The sequence below is a fragment of the Tarenaya hassleriana genome, unplaced genomic scaffold, assembly GCF_000463585.1.
Source record: "Tarenaya hassleriana unplaced genomic scaffold, ASM46358v1 Cleome2, whole genome shotgun sequence".
Classification (NCBI taxonomy): domain Eukaryota; kingdom Viridiplantae; phylum Streptophyta; class Magnoliopsida; order Brassicales; family Cleomaceae; genus Tarenaya; species Tarenaya hassleriana.
In genome coordinates this window covers 5,457,102-5,469,056 of record NW_010965372.1, presented here as the reverse complement: position 1 = coordinate 5,469,056, position 11,955 = coordinate 5,457,102, and the positions used below count along the sequence as shown (strand labels likewise).

At 41.0% G+C, this 11,955-nt stretch overlaps 5 protein-coding genes across 9 annotated transcripts in view; 2 read left to right on the top strand and 3 right to left on the bottom strand.

Moving 5' to 3' along the window:
* LOC104812450 overlaps window positions 1–328 on the top strand; it is a 2,988-nt gene extending 2,660 nt beyond the window's left edge. Inside the window, exon 6 of the mRNA XM_010539607.1 lies at window positions 1–328. Coding sequence (XP_010537909.1) covers window positions 1–73 — 73 coding nt within the window. The 3' untranslated portion in view covers window positions 74–328.
* A 96-nt stretch (window positions 329–424) lies between these two features.
* On the bottom strand, window positions 425–3,538 carry LOC104812449 (F-box/LRR-repeat protein 2). Of its 4 annotated transcripts, none has more exons than XM_010539604.1 (2): window positions 1,378–3,538; window positions 425–1,266 (listed from the first exon to the last, which is right to left on the bottom strand). In XM_010539604.1, exon 1 carries the CDS (start codon window positions 3,463–3,465, stop codon window positions 1,768–1,770), a length of 1,698 nt encoding a protein of 565 aa, XP_010537906.1. In that variant the 5' UTR covers window positions 3,466–3,538; the 3' UTR covers window positions 425–1,266; window positions 1,378–1,767. The 4 variants fall into 4 exon arrangements, with proteins under 4 accessions (XP_010537906.1, XP_010537908.1, XP_010537907.1 ...); XM_010539606.1 differs by having other exon boundaries at window positions 425–1,238; XM_010539605.1 differs by having other exon boundaries at window positions 425–1,229.
* A 253-nt stretch (window positions 3,539–3,791) lies between these two features.
* LOC104812448 (chlorophyll a-b binding protein CP24 10A, chloroplastic-like) lies at window positions 3,792–5,240 on the bottom strand. Of its 2 annotated transcripts, XM_010539601.2 has the most exons (3): window positions 5,077–5,229; window positions 4,707–4,845; window positions 3,792–4,484 (listed from the first exon to the last, which is right to left on the bottom strand). In XM_010539601.2, exons 1-3 carry the CDS (start codon window positions 5,159–5,161, stop codon window positions 3,935–3,937), a joined length of 774 nt encoding a protein of 257 aa, XP_010537903.1. In that variant the 5' UTR covers window positions 5,162–5,229; the 3' UTR covers window positions 3,792–3,934. The 2 variants fall into 2 exon arrangements, with proteins under 2 accessions (XP_010537903.1, XP_010537904.1); XM_010539602.2 differs by lacking the exon at window positions 4,707–4,845 and having other exon boundaries at window positions 4,938–5,240.
* A 535-nt stretch (window positions 5,241–5,775) lies between these two features.
* LOC104813310 (leucine-rich repeat extensin-like protein 3) lies at window positions 5,776–6,549 on the bottom strand. The gene has a single exon (XM_010540876.1). It carries the CDS (start codon window positions 6,547–6,549, stop codon window positions 5,776–5,778), a length of 774 nt encoding a protein of 257 aa, XP_010539178.1.
* Window positions 6,550–8,177: 1,628 nt separating this feature from the next.
* Window positions 8,178–11,342, top strand: LOC104812447 (probable receptor-like protein kinase At1g80640). The gene is made up of 10 exons (XM_010539599.2): window positions 8,178–8,641; window positions 9,023–9,193; window positions 9,299–9,537; window positions 9,621–9,753; window positions 10,064–10,127; window positions 10,230–10,326; window positions 10,427–10,526; window positions 10,643–10,758; window positions 10,849–10,938; window positions 11,035–11,342. Exons 1-10 carry the CDS (start codon window positions 8,449–8,451, stop codon window positions 11,158–11,160), a joined length of 1,329 nt encoding a protein of 442 aa, XP_010537901.1. The 5' UTR covers window positions 8,178–8,448; the 3' UTR covers window positions 11,161–11,342.
* Window positions 11,343–11,955: the final 613 nt, after the last annotated feature.

The window sequence follows — 11,955 nt, the reverse complement described above, 5'->3', positions numbered from 1 at the left end:
GAAAGAGTGGGATGACTATTGCATTGCTCTGTCAAAACTCGGCCTTCGTGACAACCCGGATTACAAAAACTGAACTTCTTGGTGAAACCTCATGAATCTGAAGTATAGCAGAGGAAAGTCCATGTTTTACTGGAAAGTGTTTTACGTTTTTGTTTTACTGTGATTGGTTTTTGTAGACTTTGATCCTATTTCCTCAGCAAAAGATGCAGTGTTTCAGTTTGGATCTTCACAGCTTTAGCAAGAGATGAAGTTATGTCTGGATATCTCTGTATGCCATCATCATTTAACATGATAATAAAGTCCTCTCTGGAACAAGTCATTTCTTACATTTCTCTTGAGCCTCTCTTCTTTGTACATTTCTTGGTCAGAAATTCTTCAGACTGAATAAACCACAGGGAGAAGTGTTAAACTCATCAGAAGTACATCATCAACAGCAAAATCCAACAACAGAAATTCAACAGCAGCAACAGCAAATTCTGAAGTCCAGAGATGTAGCAAGAATCAATCAAGAAACAATCTGAACACATACAACAACAACAAAATTTGGACAAACAAGAAACTGAGAAAAATCCCGCGCACAAAAAACAGAAGTTGAAACCAGAGAGAGAGAGAGAGAGAGAGAGAGATGAGGTAAAGGACCATTCAAGATCGGTAAAACTGCTTCATAGTAGCTTCGTCCTCCCATCTAAGTCTTGCAATCCATGCTCTCTCAGCGTTTATGACGAGGTTTTGCTCTCGGCGCTGTCTGAATTCAGTGGAAGTTCCCTTAGAAGGGTACATCCAGTTACTAAGATTTCCCTTAGATCAGGAAAGGGCAGAGGACACCAGTAGAACCTCCATAGTTTGCTAAGATCTTCCAACAAGAGGAATGTCAGTTTCGGAAAATGCGTACTCTCTGCCTTCGACCTGTTTATGATCTCTTCAATTTCTGAGGACTCAACCACCCGAAGAGAAATGATATTTGGAGCAAAGAGTAGCCATGTCAATTCTCTCAGACCTTTGCAGTTGTATATAGACACGTTTGAGAGGTTCTGGAAACATGGGTTGCTCAGACTCCGAAAATAAGGTGGCTAAACCTCCTTGCCTCCATTACTTCTACCTCTATCTCCGAGATGTCAGAGTCGCGTATTGTGAGGTCACGGAGAATACTCAAAGTTACCGCAAAGAATATGCTATCTGATTCTGACAGACATTCCTTGAGAGCTAGAACTTGTGTGCATCTTACCAATCTGTGGATGCTTAGAAATATTTCCACAACAGGAGCACCTTTCAGAGATATTGTCAGGAGTTTCAGATGTTCAACTAAATACCATCTTATCAAGCACCAAATAAATCTGGATACTGAAATGACTCTAACTAAAACAATATAGTTATTACCTTCTTAGAAGGGCATCTTCTCAGCCCAAGAGCTCCACAAATGTCAATGATCAGTCTAGCCATTGTCATAGTCATATCTTCGTCAACCTGTCTCTCTGAAAAAATGAAGCCAAATAAAGGGAAAAAATTGAAGAACAAGAGAAAAAGGTTAGCAAAAATAGAATTGAGAAAAGGGAGAAACATCATAGGATAATTCCCAAACCTTATCCAGGTGAAATAAATCCTTCACTTTGAACTCTTTCTTTATATCAACAATTACATTTCATTTCATAAAACGACATGCAACAGAAAGCAATTGATGAGAATAGGAAACAGATGTACAAGGATCTCAGCTATCAAGATTTAGCAGAATCATTTGGGGGAAAGATAGAAAAACTACATAGGAAGAATTTATGGTATATGTGGAGCGAATATGCTCTCTTCTCTGTCTATGCAAATAACACATCCATGACGCAGGAAGAAATTCCTCAGACTTTTAGTAGAAAACAAAGCAGATGGCGGAACTATCTTTCTCAAAGAAGAACTTGCACACACCATCCAAGTGAAAACCTTTTCACTAACTTCACAATGCCTAAGATTTAGCTCTCTCAAACTCAAACAGCTCGGCACAATTTCCTTAACCCCTCTCGAAGTCACATTCAAACAGTCCTCCAGATCAAGATACAGCAGACCCCGACATCTCTTGCTGATTATATGAAGGACCTCGTCATCAATCCAAGTCCCACATGCTTTCAAAGTCTCCAACTTTGGAAGATCAAAATTTACAGTGAGACTCTTAATGCCAGAACATCTGCTGATATCCAAAGAGCTTAGTTCATGGCAATTCTTCACAACTTCAACAATCCCATCCCCCGTGATACCAGGACACTGTGCCACATTGACCAACTCAAGATACGGGCATTGACGTGCTATCCTCTTCAGACATTCATCATGCAAATTGTTGTTTCTAGCTATTTGCAAAGACTTCATCCCCGACTTGATACCCAGTTCCTTGGAAAACTCCTCCACTCCAAAATTTGTCCCCTCCATTTTCATGCACTTCAGCCGAAGACAATTCTCAATGATGCAGAAGAATACCAGACCGGTTAACTTGGAACAGAAACTAAGGTTCACAAAGGTTAACCCCCTAATGTACATTCCTAATTCCATAATCATCTCATCAGAGAGAAAGGTGGATCCTTCGAGATCCAGGTGAACAAGGTTTTGGTACTTCGATAACAAAAGCAGTATCCCGTCAAAGGTGAAACAGTAGCAATTGGAGAGAACAAGTTTCTTAAGAGGGAAGTTAGCATTAGCCATCAAACAGAGCAACTCATCAGATATAAACGAATCCGAGAGCTCAAGCTCGGATAGTTCTCCAGCAAACGAAAAGGTTTCCCTCGGATTCAACCCAATTCCGGTGACAACAAGAGATTCCAAGTTTTGAGAATTGTGTAGAACGAAACTAATGGAATCAGTTGTGATGAAGTCGCAATCACGAACAATGACTTCTCTCAAAAGAACACAATTCTGAGACAGAGAAATCAAAGATCTATCAGTGATGAAATGAATACCAGATAAATTGAGCTTCGATAGTCTCTTGAGCTTTGAAGAGAGACTGATAACCCCAGAATCAGAGACAGGGCTCGAAGGACAACCATGTCTGGTCTCGAGATAGCTAATGTCCAGCTCCTGGAGAGACGGGAAACACGTTCCGATCGCTACCAAATCGCCGTCTCCTAAACCCTTAGCTCCAGAACAAATCAATTCCTTCAAATTCAGCATCTTCAACACTGATTTCGCCAAATCCGGAAAACTCTCCATTCCCGACAAATCAACCGTTTCGAGATCCAACCCAGATAGCGAAACCTGCATAAGAACCGAATCAATATTCCCCCGGAAGTCACGGAACCTGATGCGCCTCAGGTTCCGGAACCTACGGAGAAGCCGAGGTAGGAACGGGACGGTCTGGTCGGTGATGGTGAGAGAGGAGCGGATGCGGTCGGTGACGGAGAGAAAGGAGGTGGATACAAGTGAAAGAGATTCATAGTAGCGATGGTGATCGAAGGATTTACAGATCAATTCCCAGCATTCCTCTGGTAATTCCATGGATTCTCTCGGAGTCGAGGAAGAAAAAGCTCTCGCCTTTTACGCTCTGTTTTCAGTTTTGTTGATTGGTGGATTCCCGGGTCCCACATCCCTCACAAAAGCGTTCAAATTTTAGTTTTAGATAATTAATAATTATATCCTTAGGAAATCTAATTAGTTTTCCTAAACACCTTCGTATTTATTGGGCAGATTTCCACCATAATTACTCCTTCATTTGTATTGACAATTATATATTTATAGAAAATATTGTTTGAACCTTTTTTTTAAAAAGAAATCAAGGATTTATTAGGAAAGATTCTTCACATATTCATGAATATAATAGTAAGTGCATATAAAATTTGAATGTTGTTTATAATTTTTAGATTTATACTTACTAATTGCACAAGTAGATAGGATTTACAAATTCACAGGAATGTGACGAGTAGTGGGCACATCCCTTACAAAAGCAAAAAACCACCGTGCCGTTCTCTTACAAACCAAGAGCACTGAGCGGCGTTTTTCCCTGACCAGCCTCAAAGTAAAAGATCAACATGGCAAGCATTGCGAGCCTCGCGTGCTTAATCTCCGCCAGTTTTAGCCTCTCCAGCTTCTCCGTGTCGGGCACGTAGACGCCGTCGCGGATTTTTCCGGCGAGACCCAACGGGTCGAAGAATTTCCCGCCGGGATAACCCTGCTCGCCCGTCGCGTTCGAGAAATTTCCGGCGGTTCGAGACCACGGTGTTGCCCAATCGACGGATTGAGAGTCCGGGTTGAAGAAATCGACCCAACGTTTGCTCTCGACCCAACCCATGAGGAGCAACTGGGTCCCGAGGAGCGACCCGAACGAGAACGGCGCGATCGCGCTTGGGTCGGCTCCGGCTTCGAACCACGGGATGCCGCTCCAGGCCTGACCGACGAAGATTCCGACCACCGCCGCCATCGCCCACCGACCGTGGATCAGCTCTGCTTCTCTGTACCATTTCAGAAACGCCGGGTCTTTTCCTAGACCCAACGGGTCGAACCCGTAATCGCCGGGTAGTCTGTGAAATTCATATAAAAGAAAGAGACATTACGATCTGATATTCACTTCGTAGGACTCTTGAGAGTACGTAAAGATTTGGTTTTTCCATTAAATTCCATGTGGGTTACTATTCATCAATATTCGGAGTTTGCGTTTGTATTCTTTCTGGGCATTGGAGATATTTGGAATCGTAGGACTCAAGAGATTATGTATAGAAGTAACTTTTTTCAGAGGGACTTACGAGCCATCGAGCCATTCGGGGTCGATGAGGTTACCACCGCCTCTGACGGCGGGGATCCAAGATTTCTTCGGCTGAGCAGCCGCAGCAGCCACGACGACGAACGTTCTCCGGCCGACTCTGGCCGCTCCGCCGCCGAATCCTCTGTCCAATGCGGCGGGGCTCCTCCTCCTATTTGGAATCGTAGGACTCAAGAGATTATGTATAGAAGTAACTTTTTTCAGAGGGACTTACGAGCCATCGAGCCATTCGGGGTCGATGAGGTTACCACCGCCTCTGACGGCGGGGATCCAAGATTTCTTCGGCTGAGCAGCCGCAGCAGCCACGACGACGAACGTTCTCCGGCCGACTCTGGCCGCTCCGCCGCCGAATCCTCTGTCCAATGCGGCGGCGCTCCTCTTCCCACCGTAGAGAAAGGACGAGCCGAGCCCGTTAAGCACTGCTCCAGAGACCGCCATGAGATCTGATTCTATCTGTTCCTGGGTCTGTAGGTGTCTGTGTCTGATAGTGATTCGGATCAAAAGAATCAAAAGGAGGATTATTAGAGGGACAGGTGGTGGGATAACGAGAATCTAAAGTGGAAATCTTGGAAGCTGTCGTGGATAGATTTCTGACCAATGGGGAACTGGTATCTCCATATCTAACTCCAACTCCACCTTTGTCTTTACACTCGTTATAAAAAAACGATCTCTTCTATTTTTTATAACACATAAAAAACAACCACCAAAAAATCTCTAAGTGAAACTATTTAATCTTATATTATTATTTAACTTATAATTTTTTTTTTTGAAAAACACACCTATGGAACACTGTAGTAAAACATGGATTAAAGGATCAGGATTTAGAAATCTTAGGATCGCCATACCGGCGACATAAAATTACTGATATAACCTTGGGCTTCTTCTCTCTCGTTGTTCTCAAAGGCCCATTTTACAATATTTTCTCGGCCCAAATTTTCTTATAAATTATTATGGATATACGCTCAAGAATTTCTATGAAATAATTATTGAATAGAAGATATCAAATTGTTCGTTACAGCTGATGATAGGAAAACATGGGAGGGATTAAATTCTCAGTGTTTGAACGGAGGAGACTGCCACGAAGGCGGAGGAAGCTGATCAAATGGCTCTGCTGGTGAGGCCTCGCCGGGAACTTCCGGCGGCGGCAACCATGTTATCGGTGGCATCGGCGGAAACTCTTCCTCCGGCGCCGGCGGCGAAAGTGAGAACCCCGGCGTATTGTCTTCGGGAGGCGGCAACCATATCGGCGGCGGCTGCGTCACTGGAAATCCACCTGGTTGCGGCGGCGGCGGTGACGGAACCAGCGGCGGTGGGAAAACTATCACCTGGGGTGGTGGAGGGATCATTAGCGACGGGGGTGGAGGCGATGGAACTAACGGCGGAGGTGGAGGTGGAGGTGGAGATGGAGGCGGCGGTGAAGGGACAAGAGGCGGCGGAGGCGGTAAAGTAACCAGAGGCGGCGGAGGTGGTGAAGGAACCAACGGCGGAGATGGCGGATTAATCACCGCGGGCGGTGGCGGGGACGGAACAAGTGGTGGTGGCGGTGGAAGCTGCGGTGAGGGTTTTGGACGCGGATGCGGACGCGGCGGTGCGGTGGGGAGGAAGGGGTTCTCGGGGGAAGGGGTTGTGGGGAAAGGCCAGTGGCCGCAGATTCCGAACAAGTAATGGTACAAAGGGTCGCAGCTTCTGCTTCTCTTCAATGGCTTTTCCTCGTCTGCGTCTGCGTTCTCCGCGTGAGGGTTTGATGTGGCATCAGTTGTGGTAATTGTCGGAGTGACCAAACCCACTGACAGCAAAATCCCCACTACGACTATTCTAGCTTTCATCTTTCTTTCGCTTCACTGTTCTGTCTAGTTTTGGTATATATAATGACCACTTTGTGTATATATATATATATACCTTCTTCTTTTTTTGGTAAAAAGGGTGAATGGATATATAGATATACTTATTAGTGTCTAATACATCATATCATATTTTAATATATGGTGCGTGTGTGTATGAATATGGTATATTATTAGTCCATGGCATGGGGAGGATGAATAAGAAAAAGGAAATGACTAATGATGTTATTATGGTGAATTAGGGATATACACAGCATATAGATGGGGGGAAGATATAAATGTACGCATAGAAAGAAGTGCCACCTCTCCATTCTCCAATTGAATGCTATGCCATGTTGTGTGCTTCATGCTTATCTTCATATAGCCTCCATCCATCATGCAATTTACCATGTCTCCCTCGTTACAGTAGTGATTAATTGTTCTTGTGGTTTCTTATTTTTCTCTCTCTCTCTCTCTCTCTCTCTATATATATATATGCATATATACACACTAGTCAACATACGGTTGACTAGTACAATTATGTTTCGGTTGAAAGTATAAGTTAAAATTATGTTTTTGACATAATGTTAGTTGGAATAAAACTTTATTTATATAAAATCGACGAGATCAAATTGTTAATTAGCGAGGGTTGAGTGGGTGTCTATGTACGTATGCATGCATGTATGCATGCATGTATGTAGCAGTCTAAAATCATAGAATGCGATTTTGTGGGCTTAGATGTGACATGGATTCCCTGGGCCTGAGCTTACCCAATTAAATGCCTAGCCCATTATCTGTTATATATATATATAGATATAAAGATAATAATAAAAATATTTATATTAAAGTATCTATCTATCTTATTTGAAGATAACGTTTTTTTTAAATGGTACAATTTTAGGTATGCCTAGATAAAAAAATTGAAATAAATTAAAAAATTATTTTCATTTTAGTTCAAATTGAATCAAGGTGTGTTCGAGGCCCGGACAACTGTGCCCACTTGTCATACAACACCATAGAAAGGTTCACATGAAGACTGCTGCCTCTGCTACAAAAAAAAAAAAACATTGCATCTTTTCATACAAAAAAAAAATCATATCTCTTCTGAATCTTTGTTGGACTCACCTCAATTTTCAATCACCCATCAATTTCACCTTTATTTGATCTTCTTTTTTTTTTTAATTTGCATCACATCTATTATGAGAATTATATAACATTAGTCATTATTATCAGAACATATATATACATATATATATATATATATTCCCCTAAAATTAAAGATAAAAAGAAATCTACGCAGAATATAATTGGAAAGAAACAACTAAATCCAATGTTCTAAGCGACATTAAATGACATGTTTCCTCACCCAAAAGGTGGTTGTTAAGAGCATAGGAAAATGGCCCCTCATTTTTGTACTATAATAGAACAAACAAAGACATAACATAATATTTATATTTGGTTTTATAAGATACGGTATCCATTTTCTGCAAAGAGCATGCTAGTTACCTGCATTCACTATCAGACAAAAAAAAAACAAACAAAATTAGTAAAAAAAAATATGTTTAAATCACAATCCAAATCTCGGGAATGTCCAATTTTCCCCCACAAAACCAAATTGATTAGTCTCTCTCTCTCTCTCCACTTTTCCACGTCTCAAAAGCACGGCGAGTGCCTCAACCTCCCCCGATGGTCAGGCAATTGTTGCACCTTTTTCACCTTTTCATAACTGCCAACAATGGAAGACCAAACATCAACTCTTGTCACAGAAACAGTGCTTCTTGTCTTCGTCTCCAGACAAGCGAAACTAATTCCAAGACCTAGGAGACGTTAAACGAAAAGCCAAGCCCCCAATCGATAAAGAAACTTCCCTCTTTTTTCTCTGCCCTTATCTTTCTCTATCTGTGCATGCTCATGAACCAGACAATTTGTCTCATTCGTGTGCTGCTGTTATCATTACCCATGTGGGTTTTGGTTTTCTCGTTGCTCTCCTTCGCTTTTGCGGCGAATTCTTACTCTCCCGTCGTTTTCGATTCTTCTGGGTCTGCCGACGAAATCCCTATTTCTCAGGCTTCTGCAAGAATGGAAGCTCAGGCTCCGGGTATGCCTCTACTGCTTTGACTTTCTTGATCTTACACAATTAAGGATAAAAAAGACCAAAACCTTGCCAGTGAATGAGTTGTTTGCTTGGTTCTGGTAGTTTCCTTCGGATTTGTTGAAATGGGTTTGCTCGAAGACTGGTAAAGGAGTTCAATTTGTTTGCATCGACGACGTTTCTGACCGGAAAAACGAAAACTTTTTTATGATAATTGGTTAGAGGAACAAAGCTCGAACTTTCAACCGGTGAATTCTCCACAGCATCCATTGCAACCTAGCTTTGAGCTCAGCCCAGATTTTGCTTGGCTGAGACAGGCAACGCAAATGATTTCATATCAATACCGGGTTTTTTTTCCCTCTTGCTGATCTTTGATGTTTTTACCAGGCTCTTCTGTGGTGAGAGTAGTGCATCATCAGGACTTGAACAAGAAGATTCTTGTAGCTCTTATCATCTCATCAGCTCTCCTTGGCGCTACGCTGATGTTCCTCTTTTACTTCTTGATATGGAGGTACAGAATTCTGAGGAATTCAAGTCCTGCAATCAAGCAAAAGTCTGGTATTGTACATTCCAATTCTCTAGCTATGTTTTTTCATCTTTCAAATTTGAGACATGTTCAATCTCTGGTTCATCCTTGGTGTTTTTTGGCTTTTGATTTTGAAGACCCTGTGAAGAGTGCTTCCTCGAAACCGATTATGCACAGGCTTGATTCTTTAAGGAAGGGTGCGATACCCGTATATGAATACCAACTGTTGGAAGCGGCAACCAACAAGTTCAGTGATAGTAATGTGTTGAGCCGAAATGGTAGGGGATGTGTTTACAGAGCGTCTTTAGAGGAAAAGACCAATGTGTCTGTGAAGAGGCTAGATGGTGGAGAACCAAACATTGAGAAAGAATTGGAGGTTTAAAAAGATTCGACCCTGATGATATTGCAGTATCAGTGTCACTCTAAACCGTAACCTGGTTTTGTTAAACTATTGTGCAGACTGAAATCAATTGGTTGACCAAGATCCGGCATCAGAATATAATTTCCCTTGTGGGGTATTGCACACATGGGGAAACGAGATTTCTTTTGTATGAGATGATGCAAAATGGATCTCTGGAAAGTCAGTTGCACGGTAAGATATCAGCTCAGTCGTTTTCTTGATATTTTTTGGTCCCTTACACCATTGATGATCCCACATTGATCCTTTTTTGTTTTTCCCTCTTTTCCTTATGGGGGAATCTCTTCATCTTGGTTATTGATGATCGATTTAGAGATATCCATCTAGCAGAGAGACCTATCAGACAGTTCAACATTGGTCTCAGTCAATGCATGTTAACGTTTGCAAACTGAGAAGATCTGTGTTTTTGCTCAACATGATATCCCACCTTATGTATATATATATATATTCCTTTTTCATCAATGCTGTTCATTGGGAGTTTCAGGGCCTAGTCACGGTTCAGCCTTAACTTGGCAGCTAAGGATGAAAATCGCGGTTGATATAGCAAGGTAAGTCCCATTCCCCCGAAGATTCCTCAAAAGTTTTAGGATATTTTTGTGAGCTCCATGAACACAATACACTAACAAATCATCCCTTTTTTCTTCTTTCAGAGGATTAGAATATCTTCATGAGCATTGCCATCCTCCTGTTGTTCATAAAGATCTAAAGTCGTCTAATATCCTTTTGGACTCCGAATTCAACGCAAAGGTAACTAGGCCTTTATTCAACCAAAACTCTTCATCACAATGTTATCAGCTTTCAAGTGATGATGAGTTCTAAGGATATATGGCTCCTTTCCTGTCTTCAGATTTCAGATTTTGGCCGTGCCATGACATTTGGGACACACGGCAAGAGCCTGAAGTTGTCCGGAACCATGGGATGTGGAGCATCTGAGTTGCCTCTAGAAGGTATCTATCTAAATCTTGAAACCGGTCTTTGTTGCTTCATGGCTTGTTCTGAGTTTTAACATTTTGAGAAACAAAAATGTTCATATCTTCCTGTGTTCTCTTTTCATCTTTTTCAGGCAAAGTCACAGATAAGACGGATGTGTATTCCTTCGGGGTGATACTTCTAGAGCTTCTCCTCGGGAGAAAATCAGCGGAAAACCCATCAGCCGAACACCAATCCTTCACTTCCTGGGTACATATGAGAAGAGTTGACATGGAAAATTTGCTCTTTTTTTTTTCGGGGTTGTCTGCTTATGAGTTTTGTTTTTTCGTCTTCTGTCAGGCTGTACCTAAGCTCAGTGACAGAGCCAATCTTCCAAACATCTTGGATCCTGCAATCAAAGGCACCATGGACTTGAAGCATCTGTATCAGGTTAACATCACCAAAATCCCTGCTTCCTTCGCGACAGTTGAACATTCACAGCAATCTTTTACTAGATATCGAAAGATTTGTCTTGTGCAATTGCAGGTTGCTGCAGTGGCAGTGCTATGTGTGCAGTCTGAGCCGAGCTATAGACCACTGATAACAGATGTCTTGCATTCTCTCATCCCTCTTTTACCAGTAGAACTCGGTGGATCCTTGAGAATTTCATGATCTTTTGATTTTTTCTCATAACCAGTTCGTGTCTGTATAAATATCAAAGATTTGCTGGCTCTCTGTTTCTTGTTTCTTGATTTCAATGGCTGTTTGTACACAAATGTTACATGATTGTCGATGTTAGTTTCTACACGGTTTTATGTGTGGAACTTATCTATTATACCTGGATTCTGACACTACACTGCTATAGCACAGCATAATATATATATATATATATATATATATATATATATATATATATATATATATATATTAGTCGTGTTCACGTTGATAAAACACTCTTTTTTGATGGTGTGCAAACGTATTAAGAAAAAAAAAACATTTCTTGGCTAAAAAAAGATAACATTTGTTAAAGAACATATTAGAAATAATTAAACACACGTGGGCAAAATAACCGAATCCGATTAAAATAATATACCAGATTAGATATGAATATTTCAAATCCGAAATACCCGAAACCGAAAATATCCGTTTATCTATCTATATATCATCAAATAATATGTAATATATTCTAAATCTAATTAGAAAAAATAGTATAATGATATTGTTTTATAATCATAATATATAAAAAACGATGTATTTTAATGTTGTTTTTATTATTTTTATAAGGTAATTGTTTGAATTTTTTTATCGTTTTTTTTATACCGATTCGAACCGAATCGAACCGATTAAAATAATATACCCGATTAGATATAAATATTTCAAACCCGAAATACCCGAACTCGAAATAACCGAACCCGACCAATTGCCCACCCTTTACACTGAAAAAAAGAGAATGAGAATTTGTATAAA